Genomic DNA, 24723 nt, shown 5'->3' on the forward strand with positions numbered 1-24723 from the left:
GAAGCCAGTTGGGTTTTTATTCAGGCCAATTACGTCAAACACGAATTGTCATGAGGCTACTGAAACGAAAGAGCAGCTGCTAATAAATAAACACTTGACAGTAAAACTCAAAAAGTGATGAAGACTTGAACTATGTCAAACACACGGCAGCGGTGGCGCTCCGGAAAAAAAAACAAAAAAAAACACTCCCTCGACTATTAACAGCAAGGCAGAAAACGCCTCTTTAACCCAGTCCATTAAAAAATATCTCTTATTCACAATCGTCCCGGAACTTTCCGCCTGGGCCGGGCCAGAACCAGCAGCACAACTTTCTCTGCTCATCTTCTCTCAGTCCAAGTCTGTCTCCTGATGATTGCTTCAACACGGGACAGGCCCACAGTATACACACACACACACACACACAGTCACGAGTTCACACAGGCGCGCTCACATACACTTGTGGACAAGCTGGTGGCCAAGAGGACAAACATTTTGTTGAATCGGTTTTAATTTCACAACAGAGAAGATGCTTTTCTTTGTCCGATGGGAAACACTTTTTTTTTTAAGCAGAGGTGTCGTTGGCTTGGTGATTTTGGCAAACGTCGGACTGAGGCGGACTCTGGGCTTCTGGATGGAGCTGCTGAGACGGTCCCGGCTGAGGCGGCGTGGAGTCGGCAGGCAGCTGGCCCAGCTGCTCGCTGTTGGCTAGAGACTTGAGCACGGCGTTCTCCCTCTCCAGCATGGAGTTCTTCTCAAACAGCTCCTTGATCTGCTCCTTTAAGACCTCCACCTCTTCTCGCACCGCATACATCAGGTGGCTCTTCACCAGGTCCTGGGAGGAAACATGGCACATATATGATCGGGGCGGAGGCAGGGCGGCTCTAAAGACGGATTTATGACAGGTAGCAGACAAGGACGCCTGAGTGCCGCTGAAGGCGAGTCACGACTGCAGGCCTGACTCAGTTCAATAGACGGGTCGCATTTTAAAATGACATGCAAGACACCACATCTTATACTGACAATGACAACACCTGCACCCACACTGCCAAAAAAAGTCAAAGTCACGGACCCTAACTTGAAAACCAGACTGAGTTGCAGAAAAAAACAAGGAACTGACTCATAAGTCATCGACTCCGGATGTTTAAAAAAAATACACCATGAAATGCTACGCCATAATTTCAGCCTCAGCCCCAAAACAACATTTCAGTTATGAATATTGATTTTCCAAGCCTATATTGGCAGTGGTTTTCAGAAAAATAGTTGGCTCTGAAACAGTGCTGCGATCAACGGAAATCATTAGTGTGACTTCCTGTTTATCACAGAGGAAGACGGCTCGGTCGCACGTGCCAAACTGGAGACTGGCATCGGTTACTGAACTTCAGGCTCAGATGGAAAGTCACTAGCAAGAGCACCAAAATTAACATTTTGGCAAAGAAAAGGTGAATACGTTCAAGCTCCTCACCTCCACATGGATTACAGTTGTGTTCATACTCCAGCTTTAATACTCAAGAACAACATGAATGTGTCACCTAAAACCACCGTCTTGACTTGAATGTCATGTTCCTTCTCAAGGCAACGCCGTCACTTCAGCGCTCATCCAAACAGATCCACGTCACGCTCAAACTCTCTGGAGTCACATGATCGAGTTTCGTTGTGAGAAATGTTCGACACGCTTCACACGTCATGAGATACACAAGCTGTAAGCAGCGTCCATGTGAGCCAACTGACCCGCATTCGGACATAAAAATGTCCATCTGTGTCTGAAACACTTGACAATGAAACGCAAGTTGAAATGGAAAATCAAATTGGAGCCAAAGACATGGCAAATTGAGTCAGGTCAGACGCACAAGTGAGACTCCGGACAAGTTGAGAGAACATCTAAGCTCCCGCTGTCCTCCATCGCTGAGAGAGGGTTGCCTTGGGTTAAAACTTCAAAATAAATTGTGTTTAGGTTTGGTTCAGAGTCCTGGTTAAGGTTGTTTCAGATGGCTAGGTTTAGGGTGAGAGGATGGGGAAAGCATTATGGCAAGGATAAAAATACAAACGTGTGTGTGTGTGTGTATTTTGTACAGTGCAAAACAACCACCTGATCTCAATTTAATATTTGAATTTTATACTAATACATCAACATCAGCTCCCTTTTAAGAAAATTTCCACCGCTTCTCACATCTTATTCTTATTACTAATTTTCCATTGTTTTTATTTCTATATTTTTTTTATAATTTTCCTCAACACTTCTTGAAAGTTTTTGTCTTCACTTATCTTGTTTTTCTTAATAATATTACTGTTTATAATTTATTATATTCATTTATTATCATATTTTCAATTTTTTTTTCATTATTTCTCTCTAAAATAAATCATATTCGTTATGTTTGTTTAATAAGGGAAACCTTCGTTTGAAAAAAAAAATAGACAATTCATTTTTTCACAATATATGAAGCTTTTTCACTCTCATTCATGGGCTCATGCACAATGAGAAATGTTTAATGCATCATACACAACAGAACTCATGCACTCACCATTGCTTTTTCAATCTTGTTATCCAGGCCGACGACATTGCTTCCAGAGGCACTGGGAAAACACACAGGAGATCATGTGAGTTGACTTCAAGAACAGTGTAAACCTTTCTACTGAAAGGGAAAAAAAGAATCTTGGGAGAAAATCACTTGTACACACTGCAATCACATCCCTGATCAAACCGGTGGTCACAGCCCAGCAAGAGCCCGCCCCCAGTCTGGGTCAGGTCACCGAGTTTGTGAGGGGAAAGATCAGCTTCGGTGAAAGCCTCATCACCTGCTAGCAAACACACACACACACAGGCAAATGTGACGGTCAGCACTGGGTCCTCCCGGCAGGTTACCTGCGAGGCGTCCGGTGACCCGGCGGGTCAAAGGTGGAGGGGCGGGTTCTGATGAAGCAGCCCGGGGATTTATAGGAGAAAGTGCACGGCATGGTCGCCCCCGAGCCCCGACTGCTTCACCAGATGTGACGGAAAGAAGAGCATGCTGTCGCACCAGCACCAGTTAACAAGGGTCACTAGGACCACATTTAGCTGGGAGAAATGTGAACCGACAGCCGCGGGCACAGGGCGGAGCCCACGGAATGGGGCGGGGGAGTCCTGACTTGACCGTACATTGCTGCAGGGGGTGCATGACTCCACGTACATTCTGCAGCCTTCTCCTACAGTCACAGCTCAAACAGCCCTAATGATGAGGTCGGGGTCAAGATGACTGCGAGCCAGTCCGACCTGTGGGCGTCAGGTTCCCGCCTCACATCTGGAGGTGGAAATTGAATCCAGATGTTCCTGGTGGTTGAACGTAAGCTTGCTGACATGAATCAGCAACTTACCCACAAAGAGTTTTGATCTGTGACACTGTCCCCTGACCACCAATATTGTTGGGTGGAGAGATAAAACTATCACAAACATGATGATTTTTGTTTCCTCCAGTAGCATTACCGGTTGGTACAGTTGATACTGCACTGTAAAAACAGTTTCATATTTCTCATTCAGTCGCTCCCCTGCGGCCTGTAAAGAGAAGCGTCGCCAGGTAAGTAAGACCTGGGCCTGGAGCTACATGAGGCCATTCGGCAGCCCATGTGCAGCCATCGTGAGCATGACCTGGGACCATATTCACTGCTCAACATCCACAACATGTAGTGGTCTTTTTGTGTTCATCATCACACAGTGATTCGCCTCTGAAGACCTGAGCTTTTGGGGAGGTTTTCTTTTTGGTATTTGGGATAAGAAGGACCTGATAATGGTAATAACTTTGAAGAACAAGTGGTGAAAAAGAGCGTCCTAGTTTCAGTACAGTCAGATCACAACGACTCAGATGCAACATGAAGCCAGAGACGTCCTTGTAGCGTGGGTCGACAAGTTTCATTATGAAATTTTAGATTTTTTTTTTTTAAAATCTTGCTCATTTCCATCTCTGGAGTCTCTAACAGTCATATTCCTCTACTCAGAATGGGCGTAATGTGGCTAACTGACAGAAGGTACCTCCAAGTGAAATATTGCATATCCACTTTTAAAATCTGACAACTAACATCCGACTTACGACAGAGGTCAGTTCCAACCCACCGGTCGTAGGTCAGATTGGACGCAAGTCGAATGCCATTCAAAATAGTCGACGCGAGGGTTGTAGGTTCTACTGTAGCGGTAGATGGCTGTGTGAGAGTGAGATGCTGGGATACTGTGCTGCCTTAACTGTACGCAATTCTGGGATACTACGTGCTGCGGTGTCAGACAGTGAATAAAAAAAAAAAAAGCATCTGCTGGCCGTGGTCGTAAGTACGGGTGGAGGTAAGTCGAGCAGGTCGTACGTTGGATGTTACTTGTATTTAGTGTTCATATTTGCCTTAAAACTCACTTTTTAAGCTACTTTTTTTTAATCGCGAAAAAACTTTGCTTTTGTCTAATTCTTATTATACTAATGTTGAGTAGACCGACTCTGGCATCTCACAGTATTTTACTTATACCATTTTTCACGCCAGCAGTGGTTCGTCAACGAATACCTCAAACAGTTGCGAAAGGATTTAAAAATCATCGGAACCTGGCCAAAGTATGTGCGAGAGATAATCACCTGCTTCTGGTTCACGTCTGCAGCCTAAAAACCACAGACAAATGAGCATTGCTTGGGGGAGTAAATCCCCTGGCTGCGCTTAGCGCTGTCAGAAAATAAGAAGCAACTGAAGCAAGTTGTAGAAATTGTGAGGGCAACAAATCCACACCTAGCGCAGCGGCCGACAGCCCATAACGGCCAGTTAAGTTTGTCGGATAATGTATGAAGGGATGAGTGTGGGTTTTAGCCGAGTAATTTCTAAAGCTACATGGGAGGGTTATCCACAAAAGATGGCAAATTTCATCTACAAAAACTGATGGCTGAAGACAGGATCCCTTACAACAAGGTAGAACTTAAGTCCAGGGTTGGAATACTGACTTCAGTATGGAGCACATTTTCAAATATAGACAAATGTAAACAGGTCTATAGGGCTCAAAAAGAAAGTGGGGCTTGGTTGCCATTTTTATTCTTTGTTTACACCAGAAGTAGATGAGGTGCGAGACATGACAAACACATGGGGAAAAGGAAAGCTTGTCTAAAACATCATGATTTCGACCAAGCTAACAGAAATCTTTAGATCGGAAGCCATTAGATCGAGATCGTATGCCTTTTCTTTAAGTCCTGACTATGCCTCGACGGAGGTATGCACTGTCTCAGTGCTTTTCTAGCCTGACCCATTTCTTAAAACAGTATTTTGTTATGTTCCATAACATGACTGTTGTAAGGCCCCTTGCAAGAGGTTGTTGCTAAGCTCCCTGAACTAACGTAGCCAATATTACAACACCAACTACATCCAGACTCTTAAAAGACAGAACGTTCAAAGCCTGACTTTGAACTTGACCTTGGCTCCTTTAGAGGACAAGACGTTCTGTTCCTTCCAAAGGCACCTAATTTGTGAGTCCAGCGGAAGCTTTCAGAAGATGATTATCAGCGTGTGTAGCGGAGACGGAATGTGCCCCATACCACGGCTGCTACGAAACACTGTCACTCACATCCCATGTCCGACAACGGATTCTTTGATCTCCGGCCGAGAAAACACGAGCCCTGCGAGGACGTTGTCACTTTAAGAAAAACAATGAAAATGAAGTGAAGCCAACAGAATACATTCATCTCTGTGTGGTTGCTCTGTCACAGCAGAAGTTTCACAAGATGTTATTAAAACCCCCAATTTCAAATGTGTGTTCCATTTACATGAGGCGTCACACACACCCTCCAATCGTATTCCTCCCTCGCAAACCAACACACACACACACACACAGAGGAATCTCTCACTCTATAAACTAGACTATTTCATTGGACTCTCTGGGCAACACCCTTGTTACTTCACCACTCCGTCTCCTTCCCCGCTCTGAAAACACACTCATACATCAACACAATCCCAACCTGTTGACAGCAATACGTCAAAAAAAAAAGTCCATTTGTCGATGTGAAACTACAGAAAAGAGTCGCCACTGTTTCCAAAGCTTCCATGAAACGGTTCGGTGACGTCAGAAATGATGCAATGTTGTTAAAAGACAAACTCAACAATGCTATATTTAAACACGTGTGTGTACATATGGATCATTTCACGACTGCAGGGAAAACAGGACGAACTGTGTCGAAACAGAGCTCCGCTGAACCAAGTTTCCAAACTATTTATGGGGGAAAATCGCTATGTTCTCTGTCACATTTTCACTCGGATACAGTAGTTGGATTCAAGATGTATTTGTTTGAGATGATAATCGTTGGTTTTACTGGAGTGGATTTTGGGGGCTGCATAATGTAAATATTGAGAGCTGGAAAAATAAACAGCAAACAGGACGGAGAAGTGGCTGATGAAAGGTTGTTTATGGAGTCGGACAACTTGAATGTGGAATGCGGGCTTGATAGTGGCCATTGGGAGGAGGAGAAAGAGAAGTCATTGATTTGAAATTTTACCAAAAAAATCTAGTATTTTATCTTGTAAATAACACATACTTTCTACATCTTATATTAATTCACTTTATTTCTACGGATTAGATAAACACCTTTATATCGTACACTATATATTTATCTCAAATAGTCTGCCGTGAAGTTCACATAAAAACCCTCCACTTGCAGGGCTGACATCTGCGCTACACTAAGAGAAGTCTAGAGACAGGAAACAGGGGAAACCCCGGTCAGATCTTGAGTTTATCGCAGGACACGTACAGACAGACAGACAACCACTTGCTGCTATTGACCATAGAGACTCCAAAACAAGCACAGGTGAGGCATTAATTATTTTCAGAAGTGGGACGCTGCCTGACTCATAAAAAAGCAATATTTTCTCCCAATTCCCCATGAAAGAAGAAAAACAAAACTCCCCACACAGCTGACTTTGATTGAAGGAACACTGAGCTTCAACTGTGCTCTCAGTGGGACATGTGACAGCCCGCTGATAGATTTGTTGCCGTGGCAACTGAAAAATAAAAAAATAACATTTTTTTTTTTAAGGCTCTCCTCCTGACTCTGACTTGAACTTCAGCCACATACGTACGAGTCAGCGGTGAAACGCATTACAATCGACTTAAATCCATATTAGGACATTATCTGGCGCACCACGCCGAACTTCCAAGAACAGCTGGCGCAAGAGAGTTTGGACAGAAGAGCAGGCGTTTCTGGAGCTCGTTCACGCACATACCCATGTGTTGTATAAGATTCTGAAGTGATGGCATGAATCGGCGAGCTCTTATAAACAGCATGTTTATAGCATTGTTAAGTCAGGTCTGGTTCAGCGGAGCCAAGCGCAAACAGCCAGTGTTGACGTAGGGAAGGTCAAGCCCCGCCGGGTGGCTCACATGAAAGAGAATGCTAATGAGGGTTCAACTTGTCCTGCTACTGATGATGTAACCGACGCCTCTGCACACCATACCTGTACATCAACTCCACTGACGTTTACAAGCCTTCGGTGAAGTTTTGGCATGCAGCGCTCGCTGTAAAAGAGTCGTCTCCATAAAAAGTCCATTAAAGTTATGCAGTCAGGCCAAGTGTGGCGGTGAGGGAAAACTCATCTAAAACATCAAATGGTTCTCATTCCTTGCCTCTACTGGTATCTCATGGTGTATATAGTCTTCACAGTGGCAACACAAAGATCTAGTCACTGTGTGACAACAGGGGCTTCAATCTACTTTTCACCCGACACACGCGAGCACAGAAAACTGAAATCCTGACCAAGCGTTAAGCGAAAAATAATTCCACGCCAGCTCTCAGATACTCAGAGGTCAACACCAGGTGGATCACTATGTTCAAAAAAACCATTCATCAAACTGCAGCTAAAGGTTACGCTCCCACTCACTCCACCAGCTGGTGAGACAACAAACTCTGGCCTCAGTAGAAATGAGGCGTCGTAAGAAACTGAACAGCAAACAGTGGTGTGGTCTCCACGGAATGTAACCGCGGAGGTGCGCTAACCTGCAAATCAAGTAACAGTTTCCACGTCTTTTGTGTGCTTTGTAAAATTAAAACTAAAAAGAAAAATGTATTGAGTGGGACATTATATAGACACAGCAAGAGAATTTCAAAATATGACCTGCCAGTATATACATTTAATTCTCTTGTGGCACACAGAAATGATTTTACTTATTTATGTATTTATTTTTGCTTATATATATATATATAATTATTTTTAAGTTTTTGTGTCTGCTTTCTTTCCCCGCCTCCAGTGGTAAAAATTAGATTGGAATTTTGTATAAAAAGGAGCAAAAAATTAACATTAAAAGAAGGTAATACAACAATACAACAACTAACGTTTTCTTTTTGGACACTGGAGGTACTTTGTGAAACAAGGGAGTGATTCAAGCCTCTGTTGGACTGTGAGATTTAACTGAAAGTCTAACTGGAATGACGTCATAACACGTTTTCAGGCACATCATACTGTACTGCATTATCACATTTCCCCCTTGAAATTATGGATATAATTACAATGGTTTGTTGGAAAACAGTATCGCAATATATAGCAATGTATCGTATCACTACTCCAGTATTGGGGTACGTATTGTATTGCAAGACTGGCCTGGTCACAGCATGTAATGTGGCCCCTTAACAAATTTCACTGCCCACCTCTGATATATAGTGTCCCAAGGAAAGCAAAGACAGAGTTGAGCCAAAGGGCAAAGCTCTCAAAACTGTGAAGAGACAAGTCGGTCTCTGTTTTCCCCTCTTCCTTTCTGTGGGAGCTGCCCCCGCAACCCAACTCCAGATAAGCAGCGGATGTTCTTAAAGACCCAGTGTTTAAAAGGCAACATATTTCCTATGTAGTTCTTGAAAAGCCTTTCAAAGTACTGTACAGTAAAGGGGAAGTTGGTTATTTTGTTCACAGAAAGCAACAGTATTTCTATATTATTATATATTATATTATGTGTTGTGCTGGCAGATCAAGTAACGTCTATATTTTTAAAGTTAAACCTCACTCAGCATGACAAATTTGAATTGGGTGTGAATCTGAAAGATTGATAGACGTGTGTGTGACTTCAAAAACATCCTGTGACAGAAACATGTGTCATGTCACACAAAAGGAAGCTTTTGTATTGACATACCATCTGTTAGTGTCACGTAGCAAATATGTACCGCTGTGAAGTCGCCGTCAGTTATTAAGGACTCCCTTCTGTTGAGCTGTAATAACACGTTTATATATATATATAATTGAAGTACTTATTATTAGACAAGACTTCTGAAGGAGTAGGATTTCATCACACAGCTAGCGTGTCATTTCCTGCCACTCAGGTACACATCATCACTCACATCCTTCCCCTCTTGGTAACACTGCATGCGCTCTTTCAGAGCCACACGGGTGCAAGCCACTTCATGCCAGAAGAAGATTTTTTTTGTTGTTGAATCACTTCTGAATCAAGCCCGGCTTATCACCCATGATTGTAGGAATTTGGACCAGCCCCCTGATATTCCCACTCAAGCAGGTTTATTGGTGAAAATATTCAATCAAGAACAGCAAACGCGTTAAGAAGCATAGCGACACAAAGGGGAGTTTCCAGAAGAAAGCTCAGCCACCTGGCTTCATTCTGCACTTCTTAGACGCGAACCATGCAACAGCAAGACAGCAAAGCTTTTCACCACGGCACACATTTTCACACCCTGGCTGGTGTCCCCAGTCCAAAGCGGTGACTTACTGTACCTATCAGAGTGAGCTTTCGAGTCCCTCAGTCTGCTGCTAGACTGGAAGGCCTGGTAGAAAGCCTTGGACGGGTTCCTGCGGGCGCCACATTTGGGGGGGAAAGAGAGACAGCCGTAAGAAGACTTGAAACAGTTAACGTCAGCGATTCTCTCCCTCCGATCCGTCCCGGTGGGTCGTGACTCATGAAAGAAGTTGCACCCTTCATTAGAATTTGAAATATGTGACATTCCTAGTTTGGAAATGTACAGACAGGATTGGACCTGGACCTGAACACCACATTTATATACCTCTAAAATGACGACTTCGATTACTCAGTAAGAAGTTTGATTTAAAAATTGAATGAAACGTGAATTGACCATTCACATTTTTTGGGATACCAATAAATAACAACCGCAATCTCTTCTTATCTTTAATCTCTAAGAATACAGTCCTTCTAAAAGGGGCTGTATTCTTCAAGATATTCCACCAAAAAAGACAGAAAAAGATTATGATTCCATTTCTGCTCATTTGATATGGTCATTTTTTAACTTAAATTTAATACACAGTTTGCCGTTCTGCTTAAAAATAAACTGCTCGCAAGACTGAGAGGCGATACAAAAAACGTTTGACATGAACCAAACGACAGAAAGTTGAACCGTGGAATGTGGCCCAATAAAACACTGGCCATAAAAACCCTACTATTGTGGGCTGTCAAGCTTCATTACAAGGGGATTTCATATGGACCAAGATGCCTTCACTTCAAGTCTGTAAATGGCATTCTTTGATTGGATTTTATTTAAACAGAAGCTGATATCGAAGATCATTTAACAACAGAAGCATAAGGCTTCTATTGTGAAAAGCTCTTGTGGGTCACATAAAATCCCTTGCTGGGCCGGATTTGGCCCCGGGGCCTGAGTTTGACACCCACTTTAATTGCTACCATCAATCAATATAAACTATAATAGCACTTCACCAGATTGAGTCCATTTTTCCCCCGTACAGCTACAAAAAAGGGTCAATCCATTTGTTAACACATTAGTTGGTCTGTAATTCAAACACATGTTCACTGGTTTTCCTGAAGTCTGTCGCCCTATTACTCTTATTCCTGCTGCTTGGCGTCAATTACAGAGTGTTCCATGCCAGGGGATGCATGTCGGGAAGGGGAAAGGAAACCCCCCACTCGCACCCCCGCCTGGACTTACACACACATTTTTCTACTACTCCCACTGTGCGCATTCCAAAACCTCTCTTCTGTTGCGCACAAACGTAAATGCACACAGAGTTAAGCAAACGCACATGTACGTGCGCACAGCCGAGTCGAACAAGACGTTGATGCGGAGCATGTGTGTGACCATCAGAACCAAAGCCAAGGCTCATTTCCTAGAAGACTCTGGCACAAACTCCCCTTGTGAGGTGACCTCACAGCTTAACACTCCAGCAGACCTCCACCTATGCGTACGGCTCCCACCAAGATCCCACCTCTGAAAGAAAATCCTGTTTCACAACTACAATTTAAATCTCGGTGCCAAGTAGCAGTTGCAAGACATGATGTAGGTCAGATGACGCCACACGCGTCAGGAAGACTGATCACCACCCAGCACTAGCTAAACAACTCTCCCTTTTTTCTTTTGAATTAACTTTCACTAGAAGCTGAAGTGCCCGACTCCCACTCAGAAAAGAGGATAACCATTCTTCTCTCAAATCTCTGTGGCTCCACTGACACAAAAACAATAGTTGCTCATGATCTGGCTTTGCCCCAAAGCAAATGTATGACCTGGCAAGCTGACGAAAATAACCTTCTGGTGCATTCTTGCAAGTCCATGTCATGGACCTCGCTAAAGCATGACACATGTTTTCGTCTCCTCCGTGTTGAAAAGGAGCTGGGGAGTTCAACGTTTAAAACCGTTTTTCCTGCTCATTTAGCAAGCAAAAGAGGTGACAGTCGGGATTCCGTGAAGTGAGGGATCAAATCGAACATGAGGAAAGTGCAGCTGCGCATCAACGGCAGCACATAAAAAGACAATTCACGAAGGAACCTCTAAAGGTCATTCTCTTTGTACCAGTAAAGATGGAATATATAGTTCTGCTCTGTCAAAGAATCGATTTATCAAACGTTTCAAAATAGTTTAACAGTTTTGTTTGATGGAATTCAAAATCTAAATGAACAAAACATGTCATTATCATAATTATTATTATTATCATTCTCATTATAGTCGCCTGGGAAAGCCCCGGTATTTGCCCAGAAGAGCTGGGGGAACTTTCAGAGGAGAGGGAAGTGTGGGCCTAAGAAACTTAATGTTCAACACCAACTTTTCTAATTCATTCCAGACTATGTAGTTTAAGATAAATGCATTTAAACTGATGTATTATGTTCAAATCAAAGCCCTCTTTTACTCACACAACTTAGCTGTCACTGTGATGCTGCCGTGTTAAGGGGGTGAGCATTTTTGAGGCTAGTATCTGTAGGAGTGACTTTAGATGGCGTACTTGGGTGGGAGGGGAGGGGACAGGGGGTTGCAGTCTGAAGACAACGTGAAAAAAAAGTGAGTGTCGAAAGCTCTCACTGTTGGTACTCGTGAGGCTTCAAGTTCTCGGCGCCGCCCATCCACCTGCCAGTGAGGAAGTAGGTCAAGACTATTTAGATGTTGGTTGCCCTATAGAGGTTCTCGCAATAGGTTCTGAGCTCCCACCAAGGGAGAGGGAGGACACGAGGGACAGGTGACTCCTGTACAGACCGTCTGTAATCACCACTGAGGAGAGAATTAACCTCTTTTGTCACATCCCAGCAAGACAGCGTGATGAGCACTGGTTGGCTTCTCCACACACATAACTCCATTTGGGCTCAGAAAACTTAATAAAAATGTAATTGAAGTCCATGTTTATATTGGCTGAGCAGCGCTTCTACCCATCGCTCTGTCCAGTGAATGAAATGTGAGAATAATACTTAAAGTTGTTTGGCAAGCTATTGAAAGAATGTCTTCCAAGTTAGGTCACAAGAGAAACACGATCCAAGCCAACGTTTGCTACTTCAATATGCATCACTCCGAGTAATCCATGGCAGCCTTCAAATCAAAAGGCACACAGAGTTACAGACACTGCTTCAGTAAAGTGAACCTGATATTCAGAAAAACATTTATATCATTTATTCTGTGGACCAGGGACTTGGACTGTAACAATTTGAGCTCTTCGATATATGCGATAAATAGATAACCTTTAGGTGAAAAAAAAAAGAACTATGTTCACCTGCAAGTTTTCTACAGAAATATACACGTGTGTCAAACACCTTGAAGAATTTTAGTCAATGCATAATCTACCAAATCATTGCCATCAATTGGATCAACAAGATGATGCTACTTGATGAATGAAGAGCAAAATGATTTTATACTTGTCTTTTTCCCTCAAACTTTTTGCATGCAAGCCGATCTGTGGATCAAGTGAATAAATACCCACCCCCTGCTCTACACATAAATTACCATAAACACCGGTACTAAGGTGAATGTATTATCTTTGTTTGGATCAGGAAACAAAAAAAGTCAAATATCAAGAAAAAATTTATGAGAGGATTTTTCATTGCTCATAATGATGGCGCCGGACAAAACTGAGAAAGTGTGGAAACATATAGAGGAATATCAAGTGCTTGTGTATTAAAACGGTATGGAAAGTCTAAGACTCTGATATGGGCCAGGAAGTATATAATTGATTAAGATGCTTAAAGAACATTAACTTTCAAAAGTCTCAAACAAAAGCATATAAAAGGAATTTTCCCGGCCAAAGAAAAAATATAGCCACTTTCGCAGTTAACATTTTTAGAGTCACATTGAGTGCTCCTCGACCTCCTTCTGGATTAAAATGTGCAGACTAAATGTCATATGATAGCAGCTGAGCGCCTCAGTACGGAAGTGGGGAGCAAGCCGAGAAATTTTAAATGAATAGGAGGTGGAAAGCTGCGCAGGAGAGCAGAAGTGAAAACAGGATACAGCAGTGAAGCCGAGGTCAGAGAGGAGAGTGACCCAGGGTTGCACCTCATCCATGCAACTACTGCAAGGCCATTTACTCTTCAGATTAAAAAAAAAACTGAAGTGAATATTATCTTTTAAAATGTCAAGTGTGGCTTAAAATAATATTTTTGTGAATCTGAGGGTGGTTCCCGGAATACATACACTCATTTCAACTACACATAAATAAATTGAACAAATGAAGATATAAAGCAAATATCACTTTGTTTCCAGCCACAGAAAAGTTACAATGACTAAAGGTATATTTAAAGACTTGCACAAACATGGATAGACTAAGGTGACCCATCCCCTTTAAAAGACACGCCCTCTCCCCAGCCACTAAGAAGCAGTTTCTGTACTCGGTGTGGCTGAAACTGCTTCCCTTGGCACCCTTCCCCTCAGCCTGCTTCCTAGAAAAGTCAAGATCTCATTATAGCCCCAAAAACACGGCTCCTCTCTTTCAAGGCTGCTGAAGTATGATGCAAATAACTTGAGGAACTGAAATGAGAGCCATTCGGAGTTGCAGTAAACAGTTCCAATCTGTGATTTAACACCTTATGTTGCAGTAGCCATCTGGGAAACATTAGCTGCGCGAATGATATTCGACATCATATCCTCCAGTCTTCATTGTGCTTCCTTAATCACTTACAGAGCAGCTGGGAGGTAAAGGAGGGGGGGGAGAAAGAGCAAAGAAAGTTATAATAAGTTGAGTAAGCTTTGCATGCGTTCATAAATAAAAGTGACTGAGGTGAAAGAGTTTCTCAACTCGCTAGTTTGGTTTATTCAGCGAGGCTAAGGATGAATGGCACAGAGGGAAAAAGGCATTAACCACTGCAGTGAAAGGGAGTGTAACTTTTGCATAACTAAAATGACTCCTGAAGTCGTGCACAACTGGTTTCACTCTGCTGCTAACTCCACCTCTGACGTTTGCAGCCCCCACTGCAATAAGCGTCAGTCAGCACCTCTCCTGCGCAGCTATCAGACTTCCACTGTTACCAGAGGTGTGACTTGAAATTTCAATGTCGAGGAGGATTCATGCAATGCCCTTAAGGCAACTATAGCGTGACGTACATGACACGACGCACAGTTGCCCGACACGCCCCTCTGCCGAGAGGTCCTTATCGTCCGAGTTGAGGCACGGTGGAAACACCACTGCTCACTCTGATAGGGTGTGCTGTCAAGAGACTCGCCGCTCTTATCAGGCCGGGGGTCTTTTCACAAGTAATGCAGAGATACTTGGAAGACTGAGCCCTTGAATGTCTTCCCAGAAATAAACCTGATTGCATGTAGACCAGAGAAAACTGAATCATGATTCCTCACATCTGGGGTCCATTTTATACACACATTTAAAACAGTTCAATACTTTTACAAGAGTTGTGCCTTGCTTAACCAAGCACCCTTTTTCACTCTTCTCTTTTATTGCCCATCTCTGAGCTAAATTAATGGGCAGAAAATGTACTGGCTGCCACACTGGTTACTTTCAAACAAACAAAAGCACCAGTGAACCAACAGGCGCTACTTGTTGAGACAACCCCAGACACAACACAACTACAGATGGAAGGATGTGAAACTGAAAAAAATATATGGAGGTGGTAAAGGAGATACACGGTGCAAGCAATGGAAACCACAGTCTGTGGCAATGCAGCACTTCCCTTACAACTTTAAGTGGAAAAAAAAAACCCTGAGATATTCAACAATAAATCAAAAGCACACTCTGACGGGTCTCAAACGGCTGTGGGTAAAACAATGATCTCATGAATCTGGCAACACAAATAAAACACTTAACTGTGTTTGTATTAGAAAGCATTTTCCGGAGCAGGAACTAACCGATTAAAAGGTCAGGAATGCCACGCATGTGCAGAGAGGACCTAAACAACCGAGGGGCTGCTCAGACCATCTCCTGCAGAGAGATGTTCAAAGTGGACTAGGAAAGACAGCTGGAGACGTTTGACTCCAAACAAAAGACTAATTGTGTAAGAAACCCTTCCAACGAAAACAAAACACACACCTCCTTTTAAGCGAGTCACATGTTAGTGTTGACTTGCTTTTTCGGAACCACCTATAAAACAGGTTTTAATTCATGTATCTACTCTATCCTGCCTGTCAACAACAGCCCAAGCAGAGAGAACAAATCCAGGATCTCCTGTTGTCGTCGTTCAAGGAAACTGGCATATTGGAAAGGAGGAAAACTAGTTGATGATGCTTGATGCAGAGCTCTGAAACACTTGACTGCACCACAAAATGTAACTTTTTGACTCAACATTCAGACACACATGGTACATACCTCTCTCCATCTATGTCAACGGGTATTTGGATTCCAAACAGGCTGTTGACAGCTGGCGTGGCGAGATGCATACTCTCCGGCTGCAGGTCGTTGACAAGCCCTTCAACCCGTCTTCCAACGATATTCTCTACCTGTCCAAATCCAGTGGGTGGGAAAGCATGCGAGTCCAAACCACCTGGCGACTTCCTCTGGTGGGTTATAAGATTTGGCATGGCTGCAATGGAGGTACTGGGCACAGAGGTGGAATCGATGGTGGACCCACTAAAACTTGCTGCAACAACAGGCACGTTTTGTACATTTTGCGTCGTAGGGATGCTGTGGGCTTGAGGTTGTCCAGCAGCAGCGTAATGTCCAGATATCGGCTGAAAAACGGAACCACCGATATGAACCCCGACACTTCCTAGCCCGCCAGTTTGCTGCTGCAACATTGACACCGACTGTCCAATAGGCAAGGATCCTTCCAGAAGTCCACCCTGACTTGGCGCTGGGGCACTTCCAGAGACAGGTGTAAAGGCTGTTGAAGGGCCAGCGGACATAAGAGGCTGCAGGGAAGAGGACGGTTGCTGATAGTACTCAGTCTGGGTTTGCATTAATCCGGGTGACAAGCTGGTCAGATGGTGTCCAGGGGGAAGATGCTGAGGTGGATATGGCTGCGATGTTGGTGCCGAAATGGGTGATTTCTGTACATAAACTGGTTGTGGCAGGGTATTCTGCCCGACGGAGAGCAGGACCTGGGGGGAGGAGGTCTGAAGAACAGGCTGTGGGGTGGCAGAGCTGGGCTTGATGATGGTAAACGCACTCTGCGTGCCAGACCCACTAACAGAATGTATTCGGGAAAAAGCGAGGGAAGGGTCCATCATGGAGCCAGAACCCTGTCCGGAGGGCATTGCCACCACTGAACTTCTCATCTGTCCAAGATCTCTGTCTGCAGCAGGATCCAATATTCCAGCTGCTTGTCTGATGCTTTCTACAGTCCGACTCCCTAAAGATACGTCCGAGTCCTTGTCATAAAACTCAGTACAAGTCCATCGTCCTCGTCGAAAGGACTCTCTAGCCCCGTGGTCAAGTTTAATGACCCTGAAGCGTGAAGTGCAACTCACCATAGGAGGAGGGGCTGCAGCTGGAGGGGATATGTTTACAGAGACGGAGGCCTGTTGTTGTGATGCTCCTGGCTGAGTTATCAAGGTGAAACCACTTGTACTGTCCATCCCCTGTGGCTGCGTTGAACCCGGCATCCCCAGCGCACGAAACTCCCCGGGGTGCTGGGTCGACGGCTGCCCGGTCTGAAGCATGTGAGATGGAGCATCAGACTCACCAACACCTGGTTGAGTTTCCTCCGCGGGAAACGAGACAGATATCGGCTTGAAGTCAGTCCGTGGCATGAAAATCTCCGCCGAAACATCGTCAGCCTGCGACTCGTCTGGGTCCTCCAGGCTCTCCGTGTCGTCCGTGGCCCCCATAGCAGCCACTTGGGCCTGAGTCACACTTGTGATTTGGAAACAGCTCTTTTTCTTAGTCGGCACTTTCGACATATTGGCGGATTAAGTCCACGAGTTGTGTGGCGTCCGAAGTCAAACAGGAGCGAGCTGACTGTGGCTCCAAAAACGTCGAATCATACTAGCGAAGACACTTAACTGTAACTTAGACGAATCTGCGCCATTCTCTTTCTTCTGTCGGTCTCCTGTTGCGTTACATGAGCGCATAACGCAACAGCAGCTCCCTCGGTGTCGACAGCGATGCGGCTTGTGACGCCGGCACCAGCGGTGTTACGGTTTGAGTGAGTCCGAGCTGCAGTGCTCCTCTCCCGGCTGCGCTGCTGTCAAACAGCCGCTGTCGCTCTGGAGTGTTTTACATAGCTACAGATGCTACTTGAGACCAAACAGAAGCTCCATTGGTCTCAAACAGACCTCCTTCGTATTTGCCTACCTTTCAAACGTAAACACAGTCGAGACCGACACTTGTTAATCAGCTCGAAATAGGAAAACACTCCAAATGTCACTGTTGAGAGGAAGAGTCTTACGTCGCCGCCGTCGTCACCTTCTTCACGGACTGCGACTCTTCTTTTCGGCAGATTTGGCACTATGTACTTGTTCCCACTTTTATTCAACTTCGCCGTCTTTGATTCTTCTTCATCATCTTTGAATTGGCCGCATCCTTTTATTCGTCTTCATCACCTTTGATTCTTCGACTCTTGGCAGGATGACTCTGTTGTATACTGCCGCGCTGCATCGTGGGTACTGTGCTGTGGTGCATTCACGGTACCGTCGGAAATGTGTAACTCCTGAGACTTTTCTAGACGTACTTTTTTTTTCTATCTTGGTTGACAAATAAGGCGCTTTACCGCCCCCCTCCGGATAGGAGTGCTTACAACCGTCTTGTTCAAGAACGGCTTTACGCAGCAACTTTATACATCCATTATCGCACGCTTATCTTCTCAACGGGGGGCTGTACATAAGGAAATACATAAAAATGTTCTTTTTATTTCTTTGATCCTCCCATATTAATGTTGAATGTGTGGTTATCGTAACTGAATCAGAATCAACTTTATTGCCGTGGTCAGTGAGTGCCTCCAACTTAGTGCTTTGGAACAACAACAACAATAATAATAATAATAATGCATTTTGAAATGAATATGAATAGAAAACAATAATAGGAGTTACTAAATAATAATAATAAATACATAATAATAAATAACCGACAAACAACAAGGCCGAGGGGGAAAACCTGTTCTTGTTATTCGTAAGAATTCGTGCCCTTTTTGTTGCTTTTTTTGTCTTTCTTTCCCCCATTTGACTAAAAAATATAAATAAACTGTCTTTGTATTATATTTTTCTCATAGCTGTTTGTCTGACAGTAGTTATCACTTAAATATGAAAGATGATCTATTGAATCTTCTTACCATATACGTAATTACTTAGATTTATAATATTTCAATTAGTAAATACATTTGTAGGGTAAAACATCGTTAATATAGTTTCAGAATTTATTCAACCCTGGTTTCAGACTGTGGGAAGAAACCGGAGTGCCGATGGACTATAAAATGAGTATGACTGTTATGATGGATTTTATATGTATTTAATGCATTAACTATGATTTAATAGCCTTAATACAGTCGTTCAGTGCTTGACACTAAACCCAGACCCAGCGGGCGCTCTTTGATTCCATAAAAGCGCCACCTGCCGGGCGGGCGAGGAGCTGCCAGTGCGGAGTGATCTGACTACACCCACCGCGGCTGCTCGCTGCCCTCCTGGCTTTCTTTGCTGCCCCAGCCTTGACGTTGCAACACGTCGGAGTGCGGGTGAGATTGGAGACTCTAAATTGGTCTGCAGCGCGTCTTCCACTCGGGCTCTTTCTCTCCGCGTCGCCTTACGTCCGAACCTTAGGCTCGCTCCTTCCCACAATATCCGTTTGTTCAACATGTCTTGGCAAAGCTACGTGGAAAACCTGATGGCCGATGGCAGCTGTCAGGATAGCGCCATTGTTGGGTACACGGACGCCAAATACGTTTGGGCAGCACATGCCGGCGGCACGTTCAACAACATCACGGTAAGACAAAAGGCAGGTGAAGCCATGACATGCGGCTCGTCTGCGTGGATCTTTGTGAGCTCCGGCCGCAGACGGTCGCCAGAGAAACGGCGCAGAAACAGTTATCCGAAATGACTTGCCGCTAGTTAGCCGGCTCGAGCTAACCGCTAGTTCATTGGAAGCGGTGTGGGATTAGACCTCGTGTGGATCAGATTAGACATCGAGCTACACAGATAAACACACCAACAGCCAAAATATATCGCTGTGAAACACAGTGCAACCACATTATTTTGAGTCAACTGCTCAGTTTATCCCCGGCGTGTGGTTTGTCTGATCAAGCTAAAGGCGTGTGTGTGTGTGCTTTGTTGTGCACGGCCGGTCTCTTTAGCCAACATAAGCCGCTGCTCTCTCATGGCTCCCCGTGGTTTTGGAAGCCAATTGCTTCTACGATTTGGTGAAAAATGGCAGTTAACGCCGAAGTGAACCATCAGATCGGTTTATAGTGTCTATTAATTTCTATAGTCACAACGTTAGTCAATCCATTAGGCCACTAGAATCACACCACTGCGGATAAACTGGCCTTTATTTTTGTATATTGTAATAGTAAAATGTATACAAAAACAAAACTTAATGTAGGCCTCATGTTTCTTTTGTTAGACTGGAATTCTACGGGTCATAAAGCCCATACTTCTTTCATGTGTAACCAATGACATCACCTTTAAAGCATGAAACTTTTCCCTTTTTCCTTTTACTTTGAATACATAATTCCCAAATAAGAGGAAAAATGGTGGAGCCATTGTTTTGAAATATGCTACAATGCCTGCTGCAATCTCCAAACCTCTCGCCATGTTTCAGTCTCAAGAAATCGACGTCCTGGTCGGCAAAGACAGGGAGACCTTTTACACCAGCGGTCTCACCCTGGGCTCCAAGAAGTGTTCGGTTCTCAGAGATAGCCTTCAGGACGACGGGGACTGGACGATGGACATCAGGACTAAGAGCCAAGGAGGAGAACCTACTTACAATATCTCTGTGGGGAAAGCCGGAAAAGGTAAATGTCTAATTGCTGTCATTGCAAACTCTTAGAAACTAGTGTTTTATCTTCACCAGTGTTGGATTTAAGTCAATAAAAATAAAGTAGAATTAAAAAAAACATTTTAGATTACAGAAATGTATGTGAGCCATGTTTTTCCTGAGAATTATTTAAGTTGGGCTGATAATTTTGAGTCTATATAGACTCATCTGTTATTCCAGCCAGATCTGCTTTTCCCTTTCCATTTGTTTCCTCCTGTCCTCTTCCCTCTGTGCATGCAATCTTCATATTAAAACTTGAAATTATGAAGGCCACCCTCCAGTTTCTGAGGGCACCTACATCATACAGAACTCAACGGTACCTTTATATAAGACCATAATTGTTAGAAGAATAGTGTTCTCTTCAGAACGCCTCTCCCAACCTGCTGCCTTAAAAGTACAATTCACAAAGAGCTAATGCTCATCATTTTTCTGTGAAACCACATGAGTCACATCTGCTATGGAATTGAATGGCTTTATTGTTGTACACAATGACAGTTTTAAGTCCACCCCATTGCTAAAAAAGAAAAAAAATACAGTTACATATATAATTAAATGCACACAAGTATTATGTAATTATTATATTAAGTATTTGAAGTATTTGACATGTATCCAATAATTGTTCCTTTGTGCCAGCACATGTGCCAGCTCCTACAAAGAGCTTTAGAAACACACTCCTATGCATCCATTGATCCATTAAATCAATTTCTTGAATTAAAAACCATCGCTTCAAGCCTTAAAAAGGCAGAGCGGGATGTTGGCTGCCTTGTGACATGCAGCGTCTCTCCAAATAGAACACACTGGAATGCTTTTCCTTCCTACTTTTCTTAACTGTCCTTCCCCCTTTTTTCCTTTTTTCTCTTTCAGTTTTGGTTCTTGTAATGGGCAAAGAAGGGGTCCATGGAGGCGGATTGAATAAGAAGGCTTACTCAATGGCAAAATACTTGAGGGATTCAGGGTTTTAATATTTTCATGTTCACTTAGATACAAAAAAAATAAGGGACAAAAAGAAGAGAAAAGAAATATTGCTGTTAAGATTTCTCCTGCAAGCACTCAGATGTCTCGGAAACTTTTAATAGCAATGAAGAGTGGTAAGATGTTGTCACCTTTGACCCCTCCCCCCGTCTCTGCGTCCTGTGGCGAGGGGGTGGAGGGGAGTGCTCTTCAGTTATGTTCATTTTTCTTTTTTTTTCCCCCCCTTTGTGTGCTCCAGTTTTGGTTTTTGTCATGGGAAAGGAGGCGGTCCATGGTGGAACTCTTAACAAGAAAGCATTTACAATGGCTGACTACCTGAGAAAGTCTGGATACTGAGCAACCTCTCCACCCATCCATCAACCTAGCACTCCCACTCACCACATTGTCGATGCTACTTCCAGGATTCCCGAAGTCAACTTTTATATACAGCGTTTTTCTTTCCCCCCCGACCCTGTTTAATTTGGGTTTTTTTTTATATTAACCCCAGGCTAGAATTGTGCTACTAAAGTAACAGCATGATCATTCACATGTTCCATTGATTATGAACCAAAGGGCGTGCAAAGAAATTTGGACTCTCCTGTGTATAAAATTGAGACACAAAAAAATGTGAACATTAAAAGGTGGTGCCAGCTTTTTTTTGTTCTGAAGCACTGTACTACTATGAAGCAGTTATTTCTCCATCAGCATGTTGGCATTAAAAGTTGCATGCATATTCTCTAGCCCTTCCATGTCAGGTATTCCAGCCAAAACCATCTTCTCATCTGCCTTCAAATGGAAAGACAAAGGTCCTGTGTGTGTGCGTGTGTGTGGGGGTTTGTGTACACCAGTTTGCCACCAGACAACTTCCTTTACGCACCATCACATGCTTTTGCTGTTGTACCTGAATGTGATCTTAACAATGTGGTGTCAGGTTGTTGTTTGAGTGTAGTTAAAGATCGGCATTGCTCATCATACTCGCATCGGAGAATTTCTTTTGGCATTCCACCGGTCGGCTCTTGCTCTTGTAAATGACGCTGTAAATCACTCTAATAAATCTTAACAGGAAGTCGCACTAGTGGTTCTGCTTTGGACCAATAGTCGCTGCAGAGACTCATGAGTTGGCATCACCAGTTGACTAAGTCATGAAGACAACTTCAAATAAACCAAATAGCTGCTTATGTAGAGCTCAACACTACCTAAATCTATCACCATTTAATAGTTATTAACTCCATGTTCATTTACCATTTTACTACATTTATGGATGCATCAGCCCAGGAGCCTCCTCAGCACCTCGGGACTCATCTGCCTTGTGCTCTAGTCATCAAAGGTGTATTCACAAATTGTCATAGTATGGTATTAGAAGTATTAAAAAAAAGATGCTGTGTACACTGAACATGTCGAAAATGGTGTTGGTTGGAATAAGAACATTTGTAAGTTGTCTTGTGAACCTTTTTTTTTTTCTGAGAAACAACTGTGTAAACTGTGCCATAAATTGATCTGATCTGTTGCGACTGCAAGTTGGATTTTTACCTGCTGCCCCAGCAAGAAATAACTTTTAATGGCACTTTCCTAAGGGATATTTTGGCATCAGTAATCTCCAGACTTTGTGGAATATGTACAGAATTAAACGACTGAAAAAAGGACCATCTCCTGTCTTTTCTTTCCTTTTTTTTCTGTTCACACACCTAATTGAAGTTAATCTCATCCATCGACGACCATCTGCTCAAAGGTCTTTGAGCTCCTAAGTAACAATCTGAGCCCAAACTAAGAAGCATTTAACAATGCAGGGCCTTCTCTTATCAGAAATGTTAAGTACTTTAGAATTGCTTGGGAAAGTTATTAGTGTCTACTACTATTTATATTGGGGGTGGGTGTGCTGGCAATGACTTTTCCTCTCTGAACACATTGTATACGTGGGCTGTTGCCAGGGCCTTTCAAACTTAAGATATTGAAAATGACAGACAAAACCAGTTATTATTAATACATTTTTAGATGTTTTTGTTCACATCAATCAGGATTATTTCAGTTGTGTAAAAACTGAATTATGGTTATTGCATTTATATTTTTACTATACATCTCTGTATACATCTGCAAAAAGTGTTTTAAAACAGTTATATTTAGAATTGAAATGGAAGTGACCAATAAAAATGAAAATTATTAACTGATCAGCTTCATATTTACGTGGCCCCTAGATTTTATCGTCATATAATATAATATCCATTGCTGTATCATAACATTTAAGTTGCCTAGTCATACTATTTAAATACTAAACATTTCATAATGCTGTGTTTTCACAGCCTTAGCACTTATTTAAATAGGAGATTCTAAATAACTTGACTAAAAGCTAATTCATAGTTTCTTGAACAAGTCAAGTTGCACATGTAGATTTCAGTTTGACCTAGATTTTGTCATTTGTAAAGAGTGAGCAACTCCATGTTTGTATGTCTAACAACCATAGGCATCGTACGACAATGCAGTTCAGTTAGTCATGAGATGGAGAATAGTCCATGTTGATAGCACGAGTTTGATGGTCCTGGGTGTCATGTTTTTTCCTCATCTCACTTGTTTTTGGTGGCTCTCATGGCACAATTTTGAAAAGGGCGGAGCCTGTGTTTCATCCAAATCTGACCGCGCACAGATGTGAAAGACATTTTGGTTTGAACTCTGCCAGAGAAAATAAAAATGTTAAGCAATGACCCATCATTTTCCTACAAAACTATTAAAAGGAGGATGAAAAAAGGAGGTTTACATTGGAGCCACGCCCTTAATTGCTCAATTAACACCAGGTGCTAATAGTGAGTGTTTGCCCTGGCGCTTCTCGGGACGTGCTGTTGGACTTCAAACCTAGTCGTTCGGATAACTGTCTTACTATTGCAGCGCAAGTGTGTCCTCTGGAGCTGTGCCTTTTCCTCATCTCAATGGCGCACAATGAGTGTGGGAGTTCAAAATTCCTGCTATGCATAGTGCTTTATGTGGTTGCTGTTTCATCTGGCAACTGCCTGCCGGCGGCAGAGCTCCGGACTCGGCTGAAGCCAAGTAAAATCACCAGCCAAAACAATGGGAGACTGTTCATTGGGCACAATATCACAATGAAACAAACCAAAACCACAAGCAATCCCGGACCTTCTGATGTGGACTACCAAGGAGACATGGGTAGCTATAAAATCTCCTTTGTCATGTTTGGTTTTTTTTTGGTTATTGGAAGTGTGTGAGAAAAGATCCATTTAAATCCTGCAGGATGGGATCAAC

The 24723-nt window shown here is 43.2% G+C and overlaps 2 protein-coding genes across 4 annotated transcripts; one reads left to right on the top strand and one right to left on the bottom strand.

Annotated features, from left to right (window-relative positions):
- Positions 1-3: 3 nt before the first annotated feature.
- LOC128769166 (TSC22 domain family protein 2-like) lies at positions 4-18182 on the bottom strand. 2 transcript variants are annotated; one of them, XM_053882542.1, is made up of 4 exons: positions 15928-18182; positions 9670-9744; positions 2499-2550; positions 4-811 (listed from the first exon to the last, which is right to left on the bottom strand). In XM_053882542.1, the coding sequence occupies exons 1-4, from the start codon at positions 17457-17459 to the stop codon at positions 542-544; spliced, it is 1929 nt and encodes a 642-aa protein (XP_053738517.1). In that variant the 5' UTR covers positions 17460-18182; the 3' UTR covers positions 4-541. The 2 variants fall into 2 exon arrangements, with proteins under 2 accessions (XP_053738517.1, XP_053738518.1); XM_053882543.1 differs by lacking the exon at positions 9670-9744 and having other exon boundaries at positions 15928-18179.
- Positions 18183-19165: 983 nt separating this feature from the next.
- LOC128769338 (profilin-2-like) lies at positions 19166-22127 on the top strand. 2 transcript variants are annotated; one of them, XM_053882983.1, is made up of 3 exons: positions 19166-19473; positions 20308-20500; positions 21388-21727. In XM_053882983.1, the coding sequence occupies exons 1-3, from the start codon at positions 19345-19347 to the stop codon at positions 21483-21485; spliced, it is 420 nt and encodes a 139-aa protein (XP_053738958.1). In that variant the 5' UTR covers positions 19166-19344; the 3' UTR covers positions 21486-21727. The 2 variants fall into 2 exon arrangements, with proteins under 2 accessions (XP_053738958.1, XP_053738957.1); XM_053882982.1 differs by lacking the exon at positions 21388-21727 and adding an exon at positions 21734-22127 and having other exon boundaries at positions 19169-19473.
- Positions 22128-24723: the final 2596 nt, after the last annotated feature.

Source organism: Synchiropus splendidus, chromosome 13, assembly GCF_027744825.2.
Source record: "Synchiropus splendidus isolate RoL2022-P1 chromosome 13, RoL_Sspl_1.0, whole genome shotgun sequence".
Classification (NCBI taxonomy): Eukaryota; Metazoa; Chordata; class Actinopteri; order Syngnathiformes; family Callionymidae; genus Synchiropus; species Synchiropus splendidus.